The following is a 25,566-nucleotide window of genomic DNA, read 5'->3' on the forward strand; positions in this document are numbered from 1 at the left end:
GTGTCCTTGTCCGTGGATGTGCTGCCTCACAAGTTTCTGAGCTTCACAAGAGAAGCTCAAAGCATCAGTTTTGGGATTCTTTTGCTGGGGGCAGGTTTAAAACCCCCAGCCTACTGCAGTCTGTAAAGCCAGGCTCTTACCAACACTGCTGTGTTAAAGCAGCTCTGCGTGTTCATACCAAGACATTTTTTTCACTTGACAAACAAGAAGCTGGCTGGTGACTCTCTCTGTCACTATGCCAGTCCGTCTTTCTTTTATTATGGATAGTGCCTTTCCTGAAGTGGGAACAAGAGTTATTTTTTGTTCCTTCAAATGCCATTTGTGAGTTGGTTGACTAGATGCCAGCCTGAGAAAAAATAATTCTGTAAAATAGGCAATGATTCCCCTACACTGTTAAAAATATACTAAAAAAATAAAACCATGTTCAAACAACATCTCAAATACAGAAACATCACAACAGGACACAATTAATAAATCAGTTAAGAAGCAGAAAATTCCCAGAACAAATCTAGTGACTGTTTTTTTTTAATCCTGAGAAAAGCTCAGACCACAATATACATCTGTGTAAGAAACTTCACAAAGAAACAAAGAGGTGTCTGTCTTAGACCATTGCTCCTATTCTTTCTTCTTGATGGACAAGCCTGTATGAATTCCACAGATTAAAAAGCACTGAACCATGCAATTATAATGGTGGAGGGCATTTAAAATGTGTTTACTGAGAAGAAACATTGGTTGTCATCTCCTTCCTGATGTCAGCACAGCCCGTTACATAGCTCCCCTTTTGTCATTTTATTTCAGATTTCCACAATCCAGCAGGCAGCAGGAAGTTACAAGACTGGGAGAATGGCTCTTTCTGATGAAGTTACACTGAAGTACTGGGCTCCATTTTTCAGCAATTAGTTACTGTTGTTCAAATGGCCCAAGTCCTCATCTTGCAGCAGTGCCAGACAGGCCTGACTGTCACTCCCAGGATGTCTGCAGACTCCTTCTGTGGCCAAATCCAAGCTGTAAAACAGAAGACACTGGACCACCCCTCCTAGGACTCCCTGCTTCTGCTGGCTCCTTTCACCACAGGCCAGGCTCTATGACTTGTCAGAAGCCTGCCCTGGTCTCAGTTCTCTTCCAAGCCCACTTTGCTCAAGCTCTGCTATAACTGACATGTATTTGAATTCACTGGATCTGTGGTTGAAGGTCTCCACTAATCCGTAGGTCTCGGAGCGATCCGTGGCGTAGAACAGCTGCACCTGGTTGGCCAAGCACTGGGCATCATGGACCACCTGGAGCGAGAACAGAGCTGTCACCATCGGGTGGGGCTGTGCCAGTGCCCCACTGGAAAAGAAATGCCACACTCCTCCTCAGCACGTGGCTCAACTCTGAGTCACCTTACTTCAGCAAATCTCTTAACAATCCACCTCCCAGTGGCTCCTGACCTACTTAAACACTCCAGCACCGTGTGTTTTAGCAACTGTCCTGCTGTGCATCTGCCTCAGAGGTCAAGTGTGGCTTTTGTCATCCCTGCCCACTCCAAGATGTACCATTTTTCCCTTCTTACAGCTGACCTACTTGCCAAGATTGATTGTTTGCTCTCAGATCCAACAGGGAAAAAGAAAAGCATTACCAATTACTGCATTCATTGTTTCAGAAGGGGTGTCAGGAGGTCAGCTAGAGGAGGGCCATTCTAATCATTCTGTTCCACCACTACAGTGCCCAGTGCCACCAGTCCAGGCACTGGCACAGTTATGCCAGTAATGGTGTGCCCACACAGAGGGAAAGAGCACAGCTGTGCACAAACTGAACACACAACTCTGCAGTCTCCTGCTTTGACAAACAGGATTAAGCTTCAAACACCGTTTTAACTTGTTTGCAGGTAGCAAGAGCTTTCATTTAAATTTGCTTCTGTTAGAAGGGAAAACAGCAGCTTTATTCTTTTACAACTATCACCTGTAATACCCAAATTAAAAAAAAAAAGAAAGCATGAACTGAAATCACCAAAGACTGATGATTCACTTCTGACTTTCCCTAGCCTTAAGTACATTAGTTTAAAGAAAGAGAGTGGGACCGCTCTTTGGCAAAGGGTCTTTGAAAGGCTTCACTGCAATTCAATTGTAATTCAAAACTGTAGGAGGAGTTGCAGCATAAAATGAAGGAAGCCAATGAGCAGACTTCTCTTACCAAGAACTTGGAGTCCATTTCTGCTGTCATTAGTACTATCCCTTTCTCCTTCTGCAGATCAGGATAATGGTACAAGACCAACTGGCTTGGAGCAGTTTCACCCTGGGTCTGAAGGAGAGAAAGAAACCTGTCAGTATCCCATAAAAACCTTCACTCCACTGCAGATTTGGGTGCTTGATTACAAAACTTTGAGCATTGACTGCCACAGAGGCAGTTCCCAGGGCTTAAGGGTCAGTTCTAATTAGAAGTTCATTATTCTTGGTATTTACAGAAAACAAGGGATTTGCAGTAAGGTTGTTTTTTAACTTGACTAAAGACCATTTTGCATTTAAAAGAACCCACAATTTTTAGGAAGATATTTAATCTTACAGCATATATTACTATTTTAAGTAGCTTGCACAAACAGTTCTAAAAAGCTTAGCCCTTGCTCATGTTTTGAGTCTACTGAATTTCTACCTCACTATCCTCTACACTACAGAGACGCTTAATACCCATAACTTTACTAATTTACCTGTAACTAATGTACAATTAAACCATAATTAATAACAGCTATTGTCATGAGAATTCTTTTCAGGTTAAGCTAGACAACCTGTTGGCTAAACTACTTAGTAAATACCATATATTGCAATATGCTGATACTATCTATTTCTGGATCATAAGTAAATTTTGAACTTTTTATCTCAAACACTTACCTGAACATTTATCAGGGAAGTGAAGTGTAATTCTGTTCCAGACCACTGCCCCACAAAGAACTCATAGCCCTCTTTTCTTGGCAAAGCATACAGAAACTGCAGAGGAATGATAAAAACAACAAACAAATTTTCCCTTACATAGAACAAAATGATGCCTGTGTCACACTGGCCTCCAGCATTAATGCTTTAGTGAGAGAACCACAACAGAAAAAAGAGTTTCTTTGCCCCACCACAAGTGACAGGACAGCAAGAATCAGACTTTGAAGCACACAATAAAGCAGAATTCTCCTATCAGTATTAATTCATTAGCAAATATCTTGACAAATACTTTTGTCAGTATTTTGAGACATAAAAAAGAAAGGAAAGTGGAGAATATTCAGACTCTGACCTTTTTTTTTTCTCACCTAGGAAACTAACAGCAGAAATGGTCAAATACAAGGTAAGGAGCAGAGTATTTAATCCTGTCATTTTATCAGCTGCTCCAGAAGAGGCAGCAAGCATCTCCTCTCTAGACATTTACAGCCTATCCAGCTCCACAGGCTACAGACTTGCTGGTTTTACCCTACCAAGGGAAGGACAACATAGGAGCAGAAAATCTTGCAGGATACCTGACTCAGTGCCAGTGCAGTGTACAGAAATGCACTTCAGGCTATAAATAACTTCCCCATTTCCAAGTAGCTCGGGAAGCCAGATACATTTGATCTTGCTCTTGGCAAGTGAAGTAGGTAGGACCTACCATCAACCCAGTAAAGTCTCCATTCCCTGGGAGATTCTGTGCTGCTGCTCTCTCAACCCTCCATCTCTTCTATCTAGATCAAACTGTTTCATACATATAAATACACACTGAGCACCAGGACAAGTGTCTGAACACCTGGATTTTACTAATCAGGCTGATACAATGGGTACAAACACAGGAGGGTCAGAAGTTAATGGATCGGGCTCTGAAGAGAAGCATTACAGCTCTACAAGCACACACTGCTGTACATACCGATGGACACGTCTGGGCTCTCTTCCACATCAAATCAAACTTGTCTGCCTTTGGGGAAGGAGAAAGAGAAGTTCAATTTTCATAACACAACGTGGATGTAGAGCTGTTCACAATCACCTCATTAACCTTTAGTACAGCTTCCATCTGGAGAGGTCCCACTGCGGGGACAGATGGCAATGAGTGCCTGGAAAGCTGCATTCAGTTCTTATTTACCAAAAAGTCATCAGCATCCTGTTTTAACAAGGCTGTCTCTAAGATGCAGCAGCAAAATCCTTGGATCCAGAGCTTCATGCCTTGGATGTGGGGCCCCAGGCCTGAGGCTTACATCCTCTTTCAGTAATTGCTCCACTGTATCATGCAGTGTCAACAGCTGAGCGAGACAACACTTCCCTGGCTCCAAACTGTGGATTTACATCATTGTCATCTGTTCTTAGTATAAAAATGCAGCCCATCTATACACTCAATAACACACTTATTGCTGAGGTTTAAATTACAACCACAACCCTATTTCAGCCCTGATGAAACCTGGCAATTTCATTCATGTGTTCTCTGTGTTTCCCCAAATGTTTTGCCTAATTTTTTTTTGCTTCCTAGCACTGTATTAATATCTACTCTTAGGTGTTCAGGAACGAAAACATATGCCATTCATCAAGAAGAAATTCCTTCATGTTTTGAGCATGGGAGAATTATGCAAGGCCTTTCTTTCAGCCAACAGAAAGCTTCTGGCAAAAGACAAAGGGGATTTTTTTCCCCTCGATGACACCATGAACTGCTTCCTAATGTGCCTGGGGTCTGGTTTGCACTGAAGTCTTAAAAAGCTTCCAACACTCCTCCTAAAACAGTGCACCAAAGCACACTGCCAGCCCCACTAATGAAAGACCTACATTTTAACTGGAGTCCCTGGCTTTGGCCCTCTGCTACAGTAAAAGTGCAAATCAAACTATTTTCACAACATCCACATGTTGGGAAAACTGAAACACGAGGCTGACTTCAAATCCCACACTTCCACTTTCAGAGCATTCAGCACATCACCATCTAGAACACTGCCTCCCACTGAGTTCAGCTGCACCAGAAAGGGCCAAATACAACGAAAAATCAGACCCCAGATCTAAATGAGGCTTCGAGAACTCAAGGAACACACAGTTGTGAAAAGAGATTTAAGAGATCGCAATCACGGAACGACCCTGAAGAAAAGACTAAAGAGAAATCCCCAAAGTGAAAAACGTCTCCTTCAGCCTAATGCAAACTAAGAACAATTAACATCTGGAAAAGTTATCAGGAGTAAGAAATATGATCTTATCTCAGGAAACACCCTGCAATCTCAAGAAAGACAGTGCTGCCAATAACTGTAAATGTATGAAAGTAAGTCCTAAGTGATCAGCCACATGCAAGTTACCAGCCAAGTGCTCTTGGACTGCCACATTAACCTTGAGGCAGCTGCCTGTGCTGCGGGGAAGAGGGCAAAGAAACAAGCAACTCTGACAAAAATAACTCTAAAAATACAAATGCTACTTAATAAACACTAGGGCCTTGCAAAAAGTGTTGGAGGCTTGTATTAAAATAAGCCTGTAAGTTCCAGCCAGGTGTGCAGAAAAAGGTCCTTGATTTATTGAGACTCCTCTGAGTGAGAAAAAAAGGACTATGCATTTCTGAAAACAAAGGCCTTTGTTTGGGGCAATAAAATCACTCAACCTAGAAAGTAAGCTTGTTCTTGAAACCTCACTTTCCTTTAATGACTGCTTTTAAAAGCAGCAGAATCTCAGCTGGAAAGAAAAGCTTTGCATGCTGGCTTTTCAAGGGCAGAACTATGGAGGAACTACTTACAGGAATAACAGCATAAACTGTGTCTTTCGCAGAAAAATACTGATTCCAAATCTGTAGGAAACAAAGAAGGTGAGATACAGTTCAAGTCCAGCATTTAGCAGTAATGTTAAATGCTTTAAAACGTCAGCTAACCTTTGTAAGCACTTTGGGAAGTCATTTTTCTACCAAGCCTGACAGACTTTCCTGCTAATGCAACACACTTCTGCACAGGCTCCAGATGTACCAAAGGACAGATTCCAACCAGGTAACAGGAATCAACAGTGGGCTCAGAGATGGCTCAGTATTTATTAACCACCAGAAGTGCTTCTCACACCTTTCCCAACAATCACACTAATGATTTTTGGTTGTGTTTTTTGGTGGTGGTGGTTTTTTTTTAATAAAGAACATACAAAATATTTTCAAAAGAAGACAAGTCTTTGCACGATGCTTCTCTGTTTTCTTCACCCCAGCAGGATGGCAATACCCAGTGTACCTGTACCCCTCCTTCCCAACAATCACACTAATGACTTTTGGTTGTGTTTTTTGGTGGTCGTGGGGTGTTTTTTAATAAAGAACATACAAAACATTTTCAAAAGAAGACAAGTCTTTGCATGATGCTTCTCTGTTTTCTTCACCCCAGCAGGATGGCAATACCCAGTGTACCTGTACCCCCTAGCACATCCTAGGGGGACTTACCTAGATGGAGAAAACTATCTTTTCCTATGGATACCCATGTGAATATGCTTTTTGCAAATATACATCCACAGCTGTGTTTTATTCTTCAGTCTAAGTAAAATTTCCATCCTTACATAGATTACTATTAAGCACAGATGTGAAGCAAAGTTTATTCCATTTAAATCCATCACCTGTGTTATCTCCTCTGCTGATTTTTCTTTCACCATCTCAACATTAAGAATTGAATCAAGTGTCTGCAAGACAAAGCATAAAGAATCTGGCATGAGGGCAGTTCTCTGACCTTGTAAGAATCCAGAATGGATGCATGCAATTACAGAGAACAAAATCAACCTAGAGGAACTCTATTCAATTTATAGTGTTACTTAGTCCCTCTAATTGCCAAATAAAATACAGCAGCAACACACTGAGAAGTGGATTCACACACTGAGGCAGAATAGATTCTTTCAGGACACAGCACATGCTTTGCTCCAGTTGTGCAGATCTCTGCTGAAGCTGCAAGAGAAGCTGCAGCCTTTTGCCTTCAGCCATCTCAGAGACATGCTCTTTGGCAGATTTACACTGAATATTCACCGAAATAAAAGAATGTGAAATAGAATTCTCTTGTCCCTGGGCTGGCTGATCACTGCAAATGTATTTCCATACTGTAAAAGGAGCTTAACCCTTTCCATTTAATGTTCAGAACAGATGCCCCAACTGGAAGGAATTTCCAGGGTGTCACAGAAAAAGGACAGGGCAACAAAAACCCAGAGTGCCAGGAGTTTTAAGGTTGAATGGGATCCCAACAGTAAACCAAGATCTTACACTCAAATGCAGCATAAGGAACACCAGGTTTATATCAAAGTGCTCTTGACTGAAACTGGCAATGCACCCTTGCCTTGCCACTGTCCCCTCCTAACACTTGGGTTCATTTCTTACCTTATCCTTTGTGAATCCTCCCTTTGATGTCTTGCTGCCCAAGCCTTCTGCCTGCAAGAAAACATTCTTCTTTAGTTTTACAGCTAATACCACTGATTTGCCTTCCCTGCCACACATAACCTGCCTGCTGACAAAAACTCCCGAGTGGGAGCTCAAGATACTTGAAGATCACTGCAGTGCATTTTTAAAAAAATAAGTGATTGATTAGGTGAAATAAATAAGATTAATAACCTAATGTGAATTATGAATTTTAAGGCTGCAAAGGATTTGTCAAAAGGAAACTATTATGCATTTTGGATCCAATATTATTGAACAGTTTTATTGCTTTCACTGAAGAAATAATAAATGCAGGATTGTGTCACTCTTCTGGCCAAACTAATCTGGAACTAATTAAACTTAAGGTTTCAAGCAGGGAATTCACAGTCTAAAAAATAATAGAGAGGAGTAGAGAACAATGCTTTTAGCCATCACAGTGAAATTTCAGAGCTCCTACTGATAGGGATACTTCAAGTTTGTAGCATTACACTGATCCCACAAAAATAACATTAGAGCTTCAAGGTATGTGATTTACACAGAAAATGGGCCTTGCCTTTTCCTCCATGCATCTGATAAACTCTCCTTGTTTGGAATGTCCCACGGGCTGCTTTTTCACTTCACTTCTTTTTTCCATACGGGATTCAAACACATCTGGATTGGACCTGAATTGGAACAGGGACTGTTAACAGTACAACAGAGCAATAGAACAGCTCGAGTTGGAAGGGACCCACAAGGATCATCCAAGTCCTCCTCCCTGCTCCTTGTCCAACTGGACATAAATTCATACAACTAAAACATTCCAGTTTGCTTTTAAATAACCTCAAGTTTTTAATTATGACGACAAACAGGAAAAATCAATACACAGTTAAGAAACTGTGAAAGCTGTTGCACAATATCTCCTATGACCCAAGGCTTTGGATTTGTTTTTGGCACTGCATTCCAACAAGACCAGGCTGGATGGGGCTCTGAGCAGCCTGTCCTAGTGGAAGTTGTCCCTGCCCATGGCAGGAGGGTTGGAAGTGGTTGATCTCTAAGGTGCTTTCCAACCCAAGCCATTTCATGGTTCTGTAAGTGAGTCTGTGAAGCCTTTTGCTTCACTGATTTATACTGCTAAGTAAGGTAATCCATCTTTATCAGAATAATTCAAAACCATGATTCTTCTATGGGCTGTTCTCATTGTGGCCTTGCCAGCAGATGGACTTACACCTAAAGTAAGCCTCAACTTCTGCCTACTCATTTTCTGTTCAAATCCTCCTTTATAATACGATGAAAGACCATAAGTTGGAATATTCTTTGCCTGCTCCAATGGTTTCCAAAATTGGAGTACTCTTTGCCTGTTCCAAAGGTTTACAAAGGTGGAGAGCCTTGCTGGGTGATTAACATCCTTTGGCCTTTTAAAATGTTTACTATGATACCGATTCATGTTCTTAACTTAAAATTTTAATTTAATCTTCGCAGAACTATCTCTCATCAAGCTGAGCACGCTGGGAGACGATCCTCACTGACCTGGTGCCAACTGCTCGTGAATTTCAAGGCAACTGGCCTAAACTAATCGAGTTTCTCAAGAGGGTGAGAAGCTGAAATAGAAGGACATCCTTCCTTCAAGAAAGCGCTCCCCAGACCCGCCCGCTTGGCAAAACCCAGCCCGCCCACCCCGGTCCCGCCGCCTCCCTCCCTCAGGGCCCACCTCCGCAGCTCCTGGATCTTGTGCCGGTACTTCCCGTAGAAGGGGTTCTCCTCCAGCGCCGCCTCTCCCGATCCCGCCGTCGTTCCCGATCCCGCTGCCGGCCCCAGCACCCCCCGTGCCGGCGGTGCCAGCACCTCCCGTGCCGGCGGTGCCAGCAGCCCGAGCGGCCGGAGCGCGGCACGGCTCCGCAGGGCCGCCCCCAGGCCCCAGCCCTGGCACAGCGGGCCCGCCATGGCTCCGCTCCCCTCTGCCCGCTCCGCCCTCCGCTCCGCCCTCCGCTCCGCTCCCCTCAGCCCGCCCCGCGCTCCGCCCTCCGCTCCGCTCCGCTCTGCTCCCTTCAGCCCGCTCCGCTCCGTTCCCCTCAGCCCGCTCCGCCCTCCGCTCCGCTCCGCTCTGCTCCCTTCAGCCCGCTCCGCTCCGTTCCCCTCAGCCCGCTCCGCCCTCCGCTCCGCTCCGCTCCCCTCCCCTCAGCCCGCTCCGCTTTCCTCTCAGCCCGCTCCGCCCTCCGCTCCGTCCCATCTCCCCTGCCAGGAACCGGCCGGAGGCGCACGCTGGAAAGGAGCTTTTATTGAGAGCAAAGCCGCGTTACATGCGGAGCGAACAAGCGCGGTGGGCACGGCCCCGCTCCCGGCGCAGGTCGGTAACCGCAGGGGAAGGGACACAGTGGTCACCCAAACCCACAGGTACAGCCCGATAGCGAACCCAGGAATCACGGCACAACAGCAGTCTGGGCAGGGCAGAGCTCTTTTCCTGTTACAGTTTGCTCTCACAGCGTCATTGCTTTTGATTTCACTCAGATATCGCATTTTTCTCAAGGACTCGCTGCCCAGAGCATCCAGCCGCCCCTCTGGTACCCCACCAGCAGCTGCACGAGTTAGGGGATCCGTGTTTAGTTACTAAACACTCGTGTAGTAAATAAACGAGTGTTTATTTACTACACTCATGGCTTTTCATCTGCACTGTGACTGAACACGGGAAAGAACCCTGCCCACACCTGGCATCAGGGCTTTGGGAAGCAGTGGCGTAGCAGAAACCTCACGGGACAGGACCGGTGCGCCCAGGCTGCAGCACAGAACAGACCACTGTACTTAGGGATGCTCGGATTTTGTCTGACTGACAGCACAAGCCCATCCTACAAGTGACCACAGCAATTAGCCATCGACTGTGCCCTCGACATGCAAGTTAAGAAGCAGCCCTGGGCAGCTGTGTCCCAGCAGTGACCAGCTGAGCTCCCCGGGCACAGGCAGCGAACAGCAACATCAGGTCTAGCTGCCATTTTCACTACTGCTGCTTGCTGAAAAGCCTTCTAAAAATAAAGCAGACTGCAACAAAACAAAACACTAAAAGATTCACAAGGCGGTACTATAATCTTTTAAATTTCAAGGTAAATTTCATACAAACTTCCAAAAATATTTTGCAAACTCTGGCATATGGCTATGATACAGTATGTACAAATAAAATATCAGAATGGTTACATTTTATTGCTTTTTTTCTTTATTTGGTTAAGGATTTATACAGTAATGTATAAAAGGGTATGGGAAGTGGAAAGAAGCAAGTGTTGGCTTCTTCTTGTCCTCTCTGAAGCCAAGGGTGGTTGGTTTTGCTTTGTTTTTAAATACGGCGTTTTCAAATGTCACATCAAAAGCATTTTGGTACTGGGTGGCATCTGCATTACCCAAACAGGATAGAAGAGCAACAGTGAAAGAAGCCTAGGAAATGGGTAACAGGGCTCCAATTTGTACATTCCTTTGCTGATTCATACTTCCAAAATACAATTATTGATAAAACATCCAGTCTAAAGTTATATAAAAGTCAACAATTATGAACTGACTTCCTCATAAGCTGATGTTTCAGCGAGGTGGGCAATTCCAACTCACTAATCATGCAAAAAACTCTTAACAAGATCAGTGATATTTGTGAGCAAAATCACCCAACTAGGCCCTGATCTAACCTGTAAGAGAGAATCCCCTCTGCAAAAATATTTTTTTCTATGTTCTGTGTTTAGATCCACTACTATGAACAGATCTTTAAGTTCCTCCAGTAAGGAAACCTCACTTACAAACCATGTGTCAGTACAGAATGATGATGCGATTGCACATGCCTACACTAGCTTTTTACATCCTTCTGTTGGCAAGGAGACAAAAAATAAAGGTACCAAGAAGGGATCACGGTCACAATAGTCAGGAAAGAGCTCACAAGTGTTCTCTGGGCCTTCCCACCCGCTCACACTCCTGGAGTGTAGCAGAGCACCGCTGAGATATGAACTGCTCAGGTGCTGCTCAGCAGGCTGCACTGTAGGCTTTTACCTCTTAAGCATCTATTAAAGCTATTAAATATGTTCATTTAAAAAAAATAAATAGACAGGCTCATCTCACAAAATATAATCTGAATGCAACACAGCAAAGCCTAAACAACGCTGAAGTGAAAACTCAAGCACTCGGCAAGTTAATTGCTCCTGTAGGCTCATGATACAAAAACACTTTCAACTCTTCCCTTCAAAAATACATCCTGCTATAGATGGGCATGACTTACCCCTCCTGCTCTCCTCTGATTGAGGCCAAATTTATTCATGGATATAGTTAGTAAAAATCAGAAATTTAGCTGAATCTCTTAAACCTCATTCCAGGCTCAGTCTCTCATTATAAACAGCTTACTACCAACGCAGCCCCTGACACAACTTGTCCTTAAATATGCATAATTTACTCTATCTCAAATATTTACAAGCAGAAGCAGCCCATCTTCACAAGACAGATTTTCCTTCTGCTCTACATAAAGTGCAGCTCTCTAATTTAAGGCAAATTTCAGTGAAATATAAAACCATAGTTTTATTTTAGTATGTACACATTTTAAATTATAAGCAATAACTCCCTTGAAAAGGAAATAACGAGAGGAAAATGTTTCCAAGTTTGGGAATTTTCTGGATTTTAAAGTCCCAATATTATGTCCTATCGACATATAAATTTGTAAATTTCTTTTCAATAAATGCAACTGAAAAAAAGAGGTGGCAATGTGTACAGTAATTTAGCTCCAAAGATCAGTAAAACACTGGGAAAGTGCAGCCATAGTTTTTCATGTCCTGTAGCTTCCTTTAGCTACAGTAACATCCACCAATATCACATTTCTAAACATATACCCTATACACCTAATGCTAATCTCAGTTCTTTTAGCGTGTATTTCTCATCTCCATCTGTGTCAAACTCCTTAAAGCTCTGTGATTCTTGGGCTGTGGAGCCAAACAGCTTTTGAAGGTCTTTGTATGAGAGTTTTCCATCAGCATCCGCAGGTGCTTTTTCAAACAGTTTCTGAAGATCTGCAAAGAGAACAAGGACTGAGAAACGGCTCCTCTAAGTACCCAGGAATATCCCATAAGCTGCTTTCCCAGTTTTACAGCACTGTTTCTTGGCACCCAGTAATTACATACAGCATCCCTGAGTGAGGAGTTTGCCTCCTATGTTGTCACAAGCTGCTGGTAACAGTTTAGGAGAGAAAAGCATGAACATTTCTGGATTAAATGACACTAAATCTGAAGAAAGTAATCCCTATTTCTGGCTACAGCTAACAGCCCATTTTACAACCACTAACTGCATGCAGATGCAGTTATCCCCCACAAAAGCAAGCTCTGAATGACTGTTGCTATACCAACAGGACAGATGATATAAAGGGAAAAGTGTCTATTCACTTCCTGAGTTGCCCTTTCAGGAGCTGAAGGGACTGAACAGCAAGATCCAGAAACCATTCATCTGACCAGGCAGTGTTCTCTTGGAAAAAGAATACAGAACAGAAAAAAAGCCCCAGAACATACACACTCATAGCTACTACTTTATCCTTCAGCATGTTAATTCTGCCCTTGACTTATCTCCCAGTCTCTGGGGCACTCAATGCAATACTTTGGTACTCAAAACAATTACAATTCACTAATAATGCACACTCCTGCTTAAATAACACTTTCTTTTCGTTTACATGCTCTTCTTTCAGTTTTTTTTCTTAACTGCTTTTATTTTTTTAGGAAAAAAACCTTTTGTCCTCAAGCTTTTAAAATTGACCTCACACCTCCCAGAATGTTTATACTTATCCTCTCCTAAACATTTACATGAAATACTCAGAAGAAAAGGTCAGCCTAAAGAGGACATACCTTCAATGCTGGAAATTCCTGGTAAGGACAGATGGCTCAGCTGCCCATTTCTCTCTGTGTTGTCACCAGCTGACCTTGAAGCCACCCTTGAAAGGTCTGTGGGCTTTGCCGTAGTACTCTGACTACTCTCAACTGTTACAAAACAATTTCTATTAGTCTCACTGATTCCACAGAACTACAGCTATCAAAATGAAACAAAAAATCCAATGAAACTGATTTTTTTTAATCACAGTAGCTCTATGGGATAAGAATATGTAAGAATGTAGCAATACTGTAGCTGCCATATTTCAGACCGTAGTGTAGCAGTGTTGCCTCTTTTTACTCGAAAGAACAGTTTTGGGACAGTCACACAGCTTTAATCTTCCATTCTGTACTAGGAGGTGTGTATTTATAAACTCCCATACTTGGGAGTGTTTCCCCACTCTGAGGGTGCTGAAGAAGCTTCATTAAGCAAATTACATCTGCCCACCTGGGTTGCTTCCACCTTATCAGCACCAATATTCCCCAACAACAAGGTATAAGTTTCCAAGCACCTGCTTGGAATGAACAAGCAGCACAGTTCTATTGTAATGAAGTATTTAAAAATCTGATGTTCAGCAGAAGTGCAGAACTGAAGTCAGCAGAGGCAGAAACCTTTCCTCTCTGGTACACTTATATTTTGAAAAAGCAAAACCAGATGTTACTGGGTATAAAGTTCTACAGTTAATCACTGCCTGCCTTCAAACACCAGATACTGATCCATGTGAATCCTTCCATGCACGTTTTAAGTCACCTTCAAACTTTTGGAATCATACACAGTTTTCTGTTTTAGCAACATCCATTTCCTACCACTTTAACTAAAAAAAGCCTTCATCAAAATCTTAAGGAACAGTCTAACTATCCACCTTAATTAGTTACTCTTTGAATTACACAGGGAATCTCCAGGTTCATGGATTACTGTTACAGGACATCCTTACCATTCTTTGATGCCTCAATAGGTCTGTCATTTTCTGACTTGCCTGTGAGAGCACTGATCAGCTGAAGAGTCTCTTTTAGTTTTGATACCTGAGGATCTCTAGTTCCTGCTTCCTGCATATGTACAAAAAAAAAAAATAAATCTTAAAATGCACCCCTTCAGTAGATGTAGAAGATCAGAAAAGGTAGTAATTTAAAATATGTCAGCACTTCTGACTTGAGTTTGAAGTATCTAGGCTGATCAAGTTTAAAATTATAAACAAGATTTTAAAACAATAAACAAAGAAACAATCTATAGGAAGATACAATGAATAAATTCACATGGTCTGTAAGAAAACAACAGAATCAGCACCTCATCCTGAAAAACAGGCAATTATTTTGCATATACTCATTTCAAAAGAATCTGATGTTTACTTTCTGTATTTCCTACAGAAAAGAGAAAGACACTGGAAAGCTACAATATAAAACAGTAAGGACACTGGGAGTGAACACTTATACATTAATTTAACTGCCTCATTGCTTCAAAGGTTTGTCTGCGGTAGTAAATACCTTTGTGCAGAAGCCACTGCATCTCTGCTAAAGTAAAACTCCCAGATTTTTTAATCTGCAGCTCCCTTACTCTATTCACTGGTACATTCCCAAGGACAGGTTGAGCTCACATCAGTACAAGCCCAGAACTGACAGTGCAGCCTGTTCACTCACCCACCTTCTTTCCAGCAGATGGATACTAAACTCAGCAGCATTCCCTCCTATCCCCAGCCCCATTTGGCCATTCAGTTATACTCACTCCCAGCCAGTGATGGACCACTACTGAGAGGGGCTTTCAGCAAGTCCCTCACTCCATCACTGCCTCTTTGCAGACCTTTGCTCAATTAAGGTCCATTTAAAACATCTTTAGAAAAACAATTGCATACTCTAATAACCAGTGTAATTTGTATTTCCTTACTTTACCTTCAGTTCTTTATTTGACTGAGTTTCACCATCTAGTTGATCTTCATTTTCCATTTTTAGAGAGGTAGTTGCATTATTCCCCTAGAGAAAAAAGAGCAGAGTTTATTCAGGTGCTTTTTATTTTCTACAACAGTTTTGTTCCTTCAAATTTGGCAGACATTAAACAGAGATAAACCAGGGCAGAAACATTATAGAATAAACATGAAGTCATAAAAATGGGCTATATAATTTACCACAGCAACGTCAGCATGTGCCTTTATTGTTAAACATACAGAACATGTTGTCACAGACTTACCCCCTGTGGCAAATAGAAAACACTGGAAGAATTTATGAACTTATTTAGAAGGTTTTTTTAATTATTGGTGTTTTTTTAGAATTTAACCACTGTTGAACAAATGCAGAGTCCCACTTAGCACCTCGGTGGGTCTTAAGAGATCTATGCCAGAGTGATTCCTAACGCATAGCTCGGTTTGTGAATCCTGCCTCATAAAACAACCTCCCAGCTCTTAAATGTCACAGTGTTTTGGACACTTTCCTGTAGATACTGCAGGAAAGAAGTGAAATACTGCTTCTGAGACACTCTTAATGCTGGTTATCTGATGAGGAACAAACTCCAGCCTTTTATAAATGAACTCCCAAGTATCTCAAGTTTCCCTCTGACATTTTCTTGAGTTAGCTCTGAAAAGCTGTATCTGCAGTGAAAGGGAAGTAGTAGCCTGAGGAAACACCCTGAGCCATCAAACTCTTACCAGGATGGTGGATGAGTTCTCTCTTTTGTCAGGATTTTTCACAACCAGGGGAGAGTTTTCCAACAGTGTAACTTTCCGGCTGAGGTTGCCAATGGCTGAATCCACATTTAGAAGCTTGATGTCATTCAGCTTTTGGTACACCACCACAGTATTATTTAACTGTTCCAAAGCTGCATGCAGTGCCTGGCTTTCCTGAAATATCAACAGGGCACGTGTCAGTTTACCCAGCCTCTGCAGCAACTCCTGCTATTAACAACACGACTGACCCAGTTTAACTGGGCAGAATTTGGGCTGGCTCTCCACTGACACCACTGAAAACATCCAACTGGGAGCTTCCAGAAAGTTATTCTAACTTTCTAAAAGTTTGAAACTGAGATTCTTCCCCAGGGCTAACCTCTTTGTTGCTAATATAATCACTTCAGCTGTGCAGTGAACACAGAAAGCCTATTCATCTCATTTTCCAGGTCAAGCTTTGTAAGCACAACGGTTTTTCCCAAGAAAGCATGTACTGGGCATATTTATATACAGGATTCATTTTTGAGGAAGATATTGACTGTATTAAATGCAAATAAGTGCAGTCATTCTGTTCCAACCCATTCAGCTAAACACCTACACATTAAACTTTTTATTTTTTTTTTGGTTGCTGAATTACTGTTTTCCACACCTCATTACAGTGAGAGTGACTCAGTACATGCCACTCCCAAGTTTGCTCAGATTAGCAAGTACCTACCATAAAATCCACTCCACTAAAAACCTTTAACTTATTTCCATTTACTTTAGCAAAGCACACCTATAATTTGTCAGATATTGGTTTCACTGTTTTTACTACTCACCCAGCCAGAACACAAAAAAAACCCCTCTCTCAGACCAGGGCACTTTCCTGTTTGCACATACACAGGAACAAACTAGGGCAAAATTATCTTATTATTTGCTTTAAAGCATGCTATCTACATTGTCTTGATAAAAAAACATTTTTTTTGCACACTACAGTACTGCAAAACACATGGGTAAGTTACATATCCATGACACTTGTACCAAAATTCCTTATGCAAGGGAGAAAAATACCTTTTTGCAGTATTCTGTCTGATTTCCCTCAGTCTTTGGCACAACAGTGGAGGGAAGTGAAGGCAGCTGTTTTAATTCCTTCTAAGGAAAGAAGTAGAAAATTGTGTTACAAAATCCCTGTGAATAAGTGTCTGGCAGACTGCAGCTAAGGATGTTTTGTTACAAGTACAGTCACTCAGGTCTGCTGTGCATGCAGTATCTAAACTAGGCTAATAGTTTTCTCTTTCAAACACATAAGGTCCAAATTTATTTTCATTAAACCCTCCTAATTAACTCCTCTCCATTTAATGAAGTATTATGATACACATTTCACTGCTACCATACACGCTGCCATATCTGCAATGTTTTTAGAGCACCCGCTGACTGAATCAAGCTTTATTATGTGTCTAATTTAGATATTATCTGCAAGAATTCTTATATTGCAATTTAGCTGAAAAACTGTAATTATTGGTTTAGTTTGTTAATCCCAAGTGAGAGGTCAGGATAAATACAGTGAGTAGTTTCTGCTGAAGACAGTCTGTAATTTCATCCTTATATAGGCTCTTAATTCAACCAACAAACTATATCAATATTCTGATATCCCCAAACTTCAAGCATTTCTTTAACTTGCTTCATATTAGGCAGTGTTAAAGCAGTGCATTTTTCTTACCACATCATTCTGGAGTATTTCTATGGATTTCTTGTATTCCTCAATAGCTGTCTGTATATTTTCAACATCATGAGCCACACTGGTAAGGGTGCTACCTATGTTGGCTACAGTCTGCAATAAAAGAGATGACAGAAATCTCAGCCTTCCCCAAACTGCACTGTCCCAAAGTACCAATCAGCTAAACACAATGTTTTGTTAGTGAAACTGCAGGCAGATTGCCACAAACTTTCAGACACATGAGTTTGAAGAATTTTTTTCAGTCAAAACTGCAAACTACACCAAATGCAACCTGTGCCCTGGAGGATGTCAGGACACCTTCAGCACCAGGAACAAAAGCCACTGCTCAAGAGGAATTCCCTCAGTAATCCTTCAGGATTTTAACACCAGCAGGCATCCTTACTTCTAGTAATAGTACCTACAAGGAAAAAAGGCTCAAGAAAACCAAATCCCACATAAGAAAGGCAATCTTGTCATAGGATCACTGAGGTTGGCAAGGACCTCTAAGACTGAGTCCAGCTGTTAACTCAGCAATGCCAAGTCTACCACTAATCCATGTCCCCAAGCTCCTATCCATGTCCTTTAAATACCTTCGGGGATGGCAACTGCAGTAGCTCCACGTGCAGCCTGCTCCACTGTTTGATACACCATTCAGTGAAAAAATTTTTCCTGTAATCCAATCTAAACCTCCGCTGGCACAGCTTTAGGTTATTTCCTCTTGTCCTATCACTTGTCACTTGAGAGAACAGCCTGACCCCCCACCTGGCTGCAACCTCCTTTCAGGGAGTCGTGGAGAGTGATAAGTCCCCCCGAGCCTCCTCTTCTCCAAGCTAAACACCCCCAGCTGCTCCTCCTCAGACTTGTGCTCCAAACCCTTCCCCAGCTCCACTGCTCTTCTCTGGACACTCTCCAGCCCCTCAATGTCCTTCCTGAATTGAGGGGCCCAGAACTAGGCACAGGATTTGAGGTGTGACCTCAGCAGTGCCCAGTACAGGAGGACAATCACTGCCCTGGTCCTGCTGGCCACACTCCTCCTGATAACAACATCCCTTCAGACTTGCTTCTGATCAGGACACAGTGAAAATCCAGCCTGTTCGTAGCAGCAAGTAAGGAGCTTAGGAAACAGCTTTGTACTCCTCCCAGAAAAAGAAATGCTGGCAGCCCCATCAGCCACACCACACTCAGTGCTTTGCATATCTCTACCTTGTTAATTATACATTAACTTTATAGGGATAGGAAATGAGATGTGGCAACCCATAATGCCACAAAGACTGGACTAACATTAGGTGTTAGCCCAACATAAATGTGTATTGCTGAATAAACAGAACTGCCATGGAATAACCAGGCATGTTTCAAAAAGCCATTCTTTTAACCTAAATAAACAGGACAGTTCTTTGATAAAGAATGCTCAGTAAGGCACACAGTAAGACATCATATTAACAGAAAGCAATACATTTCATTTTCCAATTAAAAAAATTAAACAGGCCGCCTATTTGCATGCAGTTATAAAACTTTTTCCAAGTGTCTCACATGATATTAAGATTAGAAACTTGAAGGAAAGTAACCAGAAAGATCAGCTCCAAGGTACACATGGACAGCACAATACAAACAAATGCATCTCCAAAAGGGATAAACAAAGCCTTTAAATTTTTTACCTACTACACATTACCATAGGACCATACAATTTATGAAGTCAAATTTTAAAGACAAGAGAAGCAAATATGCCTTGCAACTCAGGTAGCTCCTGCTGTCAGTGCTGTCCCCAAGAGCCCAGCTGCAGCTTAACACACAGAACACATTTAGTAATAGCCACATTTACACTACTTACCTTCTGAAGTTTCTCTACTGTGAGAGGAAGAGAAATCAGGTCAGCAGCAGATTTTATATTGTTTTTGAGATGATTTACTGTTGAGGTCAAGAGTGATATCTAAAACCAAAAAAGAGTACTCAGAATTAGGCAACACAATCCTGATTCTGATCTCCCCCAATACTGATGGCTTAATGTGTAACATTAAAACATAAGGCAATACAAAATTATACATGTACACACAAAAACCACCCCTGTCTCTAGGTTAGAAATCCTGCCTAAGCTACATTAAAAATATTCTTGAAAAAGAGCAAGTTTTTGTTTAACTATTTTTTAAAACCAAATGAAGGCCACAGAAAACCCTCCTTTTCAGTAAGGTACCCTCTGACAGTTTTACATTCACTCTCTTACAGAGAGACACTGTTGCCCAAAAAACACTTTAAAAATTGTGCAAGGAGTCTTCATGTGGAGGAAACCATCACCCACTTCTGTATTTAGCAATGAAACCTGTCTGGCAAAACCCAGCAAAGCCATGCAACCTCTCCAGCTGAGTGATGGGCAAAGTTGCACCTATCATCCAAACCCTCTGCTACATGGAACAGAGACTAAAATTCACTTTCTTCTGGTTAAAAAACAAAGTTGTTTTGCAAGTTGAGGAAAAGATCCTAATTTTACATTAGGTCAATGTAAACCAGCTGGCATGCAGACTCTCCAGCTCACAGCTGTGAACATCAGCTGAGATTATTCCCAGCAGCACATCCCAACAATTCACAGATAAAAACAACAGCAAGAAAATTTTGATCCCCTGAAGATCTGGTTCAGAGTGTAACCAGACCCTGAAGTAACCTGAGGGCCTGCAAGAACCACGTGCAAGTATCTTTAACAGCCAGGTGCAGATAAGAGCATTTTAAGTCTCATGAAGAGCCTGAGTAACCGTGGCTAAAACAGTGAGATGCTAAACAAAGCAAATCAAATTTTCAGATGTGCCCCAGTAAGCACTTCACCACCACAAGGGACTGAAGAAAAATCAATCTAAGCAGGCACCTCAGTACTCTAACAAATTAAACCAGAGCACCTGGGTCAAGAAGAGTTCCTCACACATACCCCTCCATACCATTCACTGTGAGCAGCTCTGAACTTTTACCCTCCAGGGCAGAAATCTCAGTAAAAGCCTTGTGGGATGCTTCATTTGCAGTGTGAGTTAATAGAGCAGCTGAGCAAAGAGCTCTCTGGTAAGTGGCTTAGCTCTAGCCCCATCAACAGAGCCAAGATTTACACCAGCTCAGAGGCTAGCAGGTTTTATATTCACAGGACACCAAGCCTTAGTTTGTAGCAACAGGAGCTTGCTCTGAGTCAGGTAACTCTTTTCCACACTTAAAAAACATTCTCAGAAATTTTAAATGTCAAATCTCTCATCATGAACATCACAACTATTCGGCAGGAAAATTAAAAATTGCACAGTTCTCGGGTTCTTTTAAATTCTGCCTGAACTGCCTCTGGTTATGCAATTTCTCCTCTTATGATCAGTTTCCAGCCCAGCTGGATCCTCAAGCTGTTTTTTGCTTGTTTATAATGAGGTTTATACTCTATTTGAACTTTAAAAATAAAAGCTATGTATATGGCCACAGAAGTCCTTAGATAAAATTAACTTCCATTAAAAAGAACTGAATGGGTATTTTATTATTTTTCAAAACCAAGGACTGATTCCCTCACCTGTTTATTGATCTCTGTGATATTTATCCAAATTTTACTCAGCCCCAGTTCTCCAGTCTCAATTTGTTCTAGCTGCTTTTGGTTCTGCACCAAATCTTCATTCAGTTTGGGAATTTCTTGGAATGATGTCTTTTGATTAGATTCCACTAAAAGAATGAAAAAACAATTAAAAGCAAATCAAAACAAAAATCCAGGTAAACAACACTAAAAGGCATAAAGCAAATTACAAACAGCAACATCTACAACAGTAAAAGAAGGCAGTAACAGTTTCTACATACAGATTTATTGCCAGTCTGGATTCAGTGTTTGCTCAGAACGACAGCTCTTTTTTGTTTTAAGAGTACCAATATCTGCAGAGAGAACCCAGAGAGACTGTACTAAATTTAACACTTTGCATAGTCCTGTCATTCTGGCAAACCTCAGCAGGTCTTTATTTAGTGCAGTTATTCTGCATTACCTCCACAGGGGAACATGAAATAGTAATGGGCCTGTGAATAAAGAGTTGCCAAGAGTCCCAGGGCAAAGGAAGCAGGTGAAATGAACCTCAGTGCCCTTTTTCAAGCCTGCAGAGGGGCTGCTGACGGTGAAGTGAATTCCAAGGAGATTAATACAATTAGTTGCTCTGTGTGACAGAAAGACGACTAAAAAAATAATGTATAAGCTTATGCACTAGTACCTGTTGGTAAACAAATCAGTAAACAAGGTGCTTGGAAATTAAGTCAGTTATTACTGCAATTAATATTACAGGAAGGGGGAAACATGCAGCTCAAAGCAATTCCAGTAAGCCTCAGAAATGCAGCTCTTCCAGATCTGCAGTGACTAAGCTGTTTAGCTGTGCTGTGAGGCAATCCTAAATCCCTAGGTCTGAAAAACAAATAAGCAAAGGTTTTGAGATGAAGATGACAGTTCTCCAAAATCTGCTCATCCACCCTGTAAGGCAGCACTGGAAGGCTCCACAGCAATCGGCCCTCGTTCAGAGCAGACTGCCAAGAGCAGTGCGACCTGTGTGATGTGTAGCTGGCACATCCCAGAACAAACTTCCATGTGTGACCCATCCAGTCAAAAGGAGAAGCCCAAACACACAAAACTGGAAAGCTGTGCATATTCAGAAACCCACCTCACTTCTCCTTAAGCAAGTTCTAAAAATACTTCCTAGGTGCAAAGAAATCTGCACTGGATCACCCAAGGTCCAAATGTTTCGGATAGGTAAAGACCTTGGAAGGTGTACTTTAGCCAAAACAGACTGAGAACTAATTTGTGCATTTGACGCAAGCAGCTCACACTAGATCTCACGTTTTCATAGGCTTTTGTAGACAAAATATTTTCCATTTTGTCACTCTCACTGTGAACAGTGGGACTCCACTTGAGGAGTTTTTTGGAGCACTAGGAAGGTTAAATGCCCCGTGCTCTTAGCATCATTGCTGACAACTGAAGGGAAAACACTACATGACTTCCTCCTATTCCAAAGATACTTGATGCAAAGATGTCTTGTTTATAAAAAGCACTCATCCCATGCCCACTTTGTGCAAAGCGTGGCAGAACATACCAAATACTGTCACAAACACCTGCTCTTATGGGGAAAAAAGTCTGGATGAAGAGTCAGAGAAAGATTCCTTTCCCAAACTTGCTGTATGACAGATGGGTCACCTGCCTTTGTTTCTCTGTTCACCCACACATTTCACCGAGGCAAAATGTTACCTTTGAGAACCAGGCTGTTCTTGCTGCCTGTTCTTTTGTTGTGGTATTTAAATGCTGTGCCTCATTATGAGGCTCCCATCCAACTCCTAGGCACGGTATTATGATGGCAAGGAAATTTGACACATTTATCACCAGGCAAAGCCTTTAATGCACAGCTTTTCTATCAGATCTATTAAGAGGAAAACAGGGCCCTCTGTAATTGCCAAGCAGGGAGAACAGCTGCTTTAACAAAGAGCTCTGTGTTGAACAGGAATGATGAAACTTAACTACACCAAAGCCAACAAATGCTGTCCTCTTGCAAAACTTTTGCCACCAGCACACCCTTAAAGGGGAGCAGTACATGAAGAGCAGCAGTTCCTGACCCAGAACACAGAAACAGCCACTGCTGGGAACACTCCCAGCCACAAAGCAGCACCTGGAACTGAAGGTATCCTCCAGAACTGGTGGACAGCAACTACAGCTAACTTTTAGAGTTCACTATCAGTTAACACAAAAGCACACCTATCAGCAATTCTCTCACACCCAGCCAGCCTGTTCCACCTTGGCAGACAACTCCCACCGCACATGCCTGAACAGGAACACCTGAACACCAACACCAAGAATTCCTACACGCACTTCCTCAACACCTCTTTTATCACAACCAAGACAACACCTTTGCTTACCTTTTTCAATCTACACAGGATTTCAAACACTACTAACATAAGGCACCAAAACACATCTTGTGCCCAGAGGTGAGGTACAGAGAGCCAAGAGCATACCTTACATGCACATATCACCATTTGTTCTACCTCAGCCTACAGAAGTTATTATACTGAAAATCTTGGCATGGGAATCTTGACATGGACGGACAAAACCTGAGCTTTACAAACAAAACACTTCATCTTGACTCCACACTTCAAAGTATTAAACATATTAACTCCACACCACATGTAGCCCAATGTAAAAGTTGAACAAAAACAGGCAAGTGCAAGCAAAATAAACATTCAGAGGATACAGAGAGAAAATATAGTACAACATTCAGGCAACATTCAAATTGCAGTAATTCCATAGCAAGGATCAGAGGTTTTAAAAGAGTTCAAGATAAGACCATCATTTTTCTTAATTTTTTTTTTTTTTTCAGAATTACTTAGACTGCTTTGACAGGTCTGATCAGAACTTTTTAAACAGGGTCTTTCTTTGGAAGAGAGCACTCTGAAGACCAAAGTCAGGAATTTTAGAAATGTATATACAAGCAACTACAGGCCCACCCAGCCCAGTGTCCCTGCTCCTCAGAAGATACAGAGCAGGCAAGAATATCTAGCATTCACCTTAGATTCACTAAGTCTCTGTGTTCTTGGCTCAGAGCACTCCTCAATTCAGATGTTATCTGTCTGCTCAGTATTTTCAGACTTGGACTGAGCAGGAAAGCAACTAAAGCTCTTCATACTGCCCAAAGAAAATGTGAAATAGTAGTTACATTCATACTTACTAGTTCGAAACTTCTCCTTTATTGCATCCAAATCCTCCTTGAGAGCCACCTGCATCCAGACTAAGCCAACACACGCGACCACACAAGCAGCGAGAATGACAAACGCACATAAAGGGTAACAGAACCTGCAGCATCGCAGGTAGTCTCCCCTGCAGAAAACAAAGTAACAGCTTGTGAATATACAGCAGCGCCTGGAAAAGTGTTACTTTAAATGCTATTCTAGCAAAGTAAGGGACAGCGCTGTAACAGCACACATTTTGGCTGACAAGGGCTAACAAAGAGCATTTTCAGGAATAAATAAGGCTACAAAGACAGGTTAGGGCTGTTACTCTCTATTCAGTTTATCCTCAGTAGGCACATCTAACGTATTTAAAAGCAGCTGCTAGGTTTCCTTCACTAAAATATCCTGCTCTGCTGACATAAACTTATGTCAGGCACATCTCCTTGACAGCTTGAAAAACATGCTCCAAGACAAGGTGTTACCATAATGTTATGGACAAGTACTTCTAGAGCGTTCTGAATTGTGAAAGCCTAGGCTTCCCTGAGACATGCCTACTTTCAGGTATGCACAGAGGCCCATTATTAATGCTCTTACTTAACTGAAAAGCTTATTTGCTGGCAAAAGCACAGCACGTCCCCGAGAAAACCAGCACTGTGCCAGCTCGCAGGACGGTGCCACGCTGAGCACACACACGGGTTAACTGCGCCCAGCATCTCCAGGAGCTGCCCCCAAGTTTATTCCACAAAGACTTGTACTGCGTGGAGCACAAAACAGAAAAATAATAAAAAGCCAGAGGAGGGTCCAGTGGGAGCTGTGCCTGGCCGCGGCCAGGGGTTGGAACTAGGTGATCTTTAAGGTCCCTTCCAGTTCAAGCCACTCTGCGACCCGATATACTTTTATCCCCAGACAGGCGACCTGCGGGGTCGGACACGCTCCGAGCAGCTCCGGTTGTCCCCTGGCAGTCCCCAGCCCCACACACCCCCTTCAGCCCCAGCAGCGAACCCGACCCGCGGAAAGCAGCGCAGCCCCGCCGCGGAGCGGGGCAGGACCGTCCGAGCGGGGCCCCGCAGCGCCCGGGACTCACTTTCCGCAGCGGCCCCGCGCCCCTGCGAACTCGTCCTCCTCGGAGCTGGACTCGGAGTCGGAGGCGGGCGGCTCGGTGCGCAGCAGCCGGTGGCCCGAGCCCTTCTTGGCGGGCTTCTTCCTGCGGCCGTCGGCGGCCAGGCCGATGAGGGCGTTCAGCTCCTTCCGCTTCTTCATCCTCTTGTGGGGCGGCGGCGCGGCCGGCGGCTGGCTCCCGCCCGCCTCCTCCTCCTTCTCCTCGGCCGCCGCCGCCGCCAGCGCGCCCCGGCTCGCCAGCCTGCGGCCCGGCGNCCAGCAAGCCGCGCTCCCA

The 25,566-nt window shown here is 42.7% G+C and overlaps 2 protein-coding genes across 3 annotated transcripts; both read right to left on the bottom strand.

The window, feature by feature from the left end:
- Positions 1–507: 507 nt before the first annotated feature.
- On the bottom strand, positions 508–9,264 carry ATPAF1 (ATP synthase mitochondrial F1 complex assembly factor 1). Its single transcript, XM_041483298.1, has 9 exons — positions 8,990–9,264; positions 7,856–7,964; positions 7,267–7,317; positions 6,522–6,584; positions 5,677–5,727; positions 3,853–3,900; positions 2,865–2,960; positions 2,173–2,280; positions 508–1,277 (listed from the first exon to the last, which is right to left on the bottom strand). The coding sequence occupies exons 1-9, from the start codon at positions 9,220–9,222 to the stop codon at positions 1,083–1,085; spliced, it is 954 nt and encodes a 317-aa protein (XP_041339232.1). The 5' UTR covers positions 9,223–9,264; the 3' UTR covers positions 508–1,082.
- Positions 9,265–9,536: 272 nt separating this feature from the next.
- EFCAB14 (EF-hand calcium binding domain 14) lies at positions 9,537–25,542 on the bottom strand. 2 transcript variants are annotated; one of them, XM_041483163.1, is made up of 11 exons: positions 25,258–25,542; positions 24,173–24,321; positions 21,007–21,152; positions 19,315–19,413; positions 17,490–17,600; positions 16,841–16,921; positions 15,776–15,967; positions 15,027–15,107; positions 14,120–14,189; positions 13,122–13,253; positions 9,537–12,299 (listed from the first exon to the last, which is right to left on the bottom strand). In XM_041483163.1, the coding sequence occupies exons 1-11, from the start codon at positions 25,431–25,433 to the stop codon at positions 12,124–12,126; spliced, it is 1,413 nt and encodes a 470-aa protein (XP_041339097.1). In that variant the 5' UTR covers positions 25,434–25,542; the 3' UTR covers positions 9,537–12,123. The 2 variants fall into 2 exon arrangements, with proteins under 2 accessions (XP_041339097.1, XP_041339096.1); XM_041483162.1 differs by having other exon boundaries at positions 14,078–14,189.
- Between the last annotated feature and the right edge of the window lie 24 nt (positions 25,543–25,566).

Source organism: Pyrgilauda ruficollis, unplaced genomic scaffold (assembly GCF_017590135.1).
Source record: "Pyrgilauda ruficollis isolate IOZ18807 unplaced genomic scaffold, ASM1759013v1 scaffold6, whole genome shotgun sequence".
In the NCBI taxonomy this organism is placed as follows: Eukaryota; Metazoa; Chordata; class Aves; order Passeriformes; family Passeridae; genus Pyrgilauda; species Pyrgilauda ruficollis.

What these genes read in the sequence shown, in the direction of transcription:
- EFCAB14 (XM_041483162.1), bottom strand. Translation starts at nt 25,433, where the DNA reads ATGAAGAAGCGGAAGGAGCTGAACGCCCTCATCGGCCTGGCCGCCGAC. An exon ending in CAGTAGAGAAACTTCAGAAG is followed by an intron (nt 17,601 to 19,314) that starts GTAAGTAGTGTA and finishes CTTTTATTGCAG; the next exon opens with ACTGTAGCCAACATAGGTAG. An exon ending in AAATACTCCAGAATGATGTG is followed by an intron (nt 16,922 to 17,489) that starts GTAAGAAAAATG and finishes TTCTTTCCTTAG; the next exon opens with AAGGAATTAAAACAGCTGCC.
- ATPAF1 (XM_041483298.1), bottom strand. Translation starts at nt 9,222, where the DNA reads ATGGCGGGCCCGCTGTGCCAGGGCTGGGGCCTGGGGGCGGCCCTGCGG. An exon ending in AAGATCCAGGAGCTGCGGAG is followed by an intron (nt 7,965 to 8,989) that starts GTGGGCCCTGAG and finishes GTTCCAATTCAG; the next exon opens with GTCCAATCCAGATGTGTTTG. An exon ending in AAATGGACTCCAAGTTCTTG is followed by an intron (nt 1,278 to 2,172) that starts GTAAGAGAAGTC and finishes TTCTCGCTCCAG; the next exon opens with GTGGTCCATGATGCCCAGTG.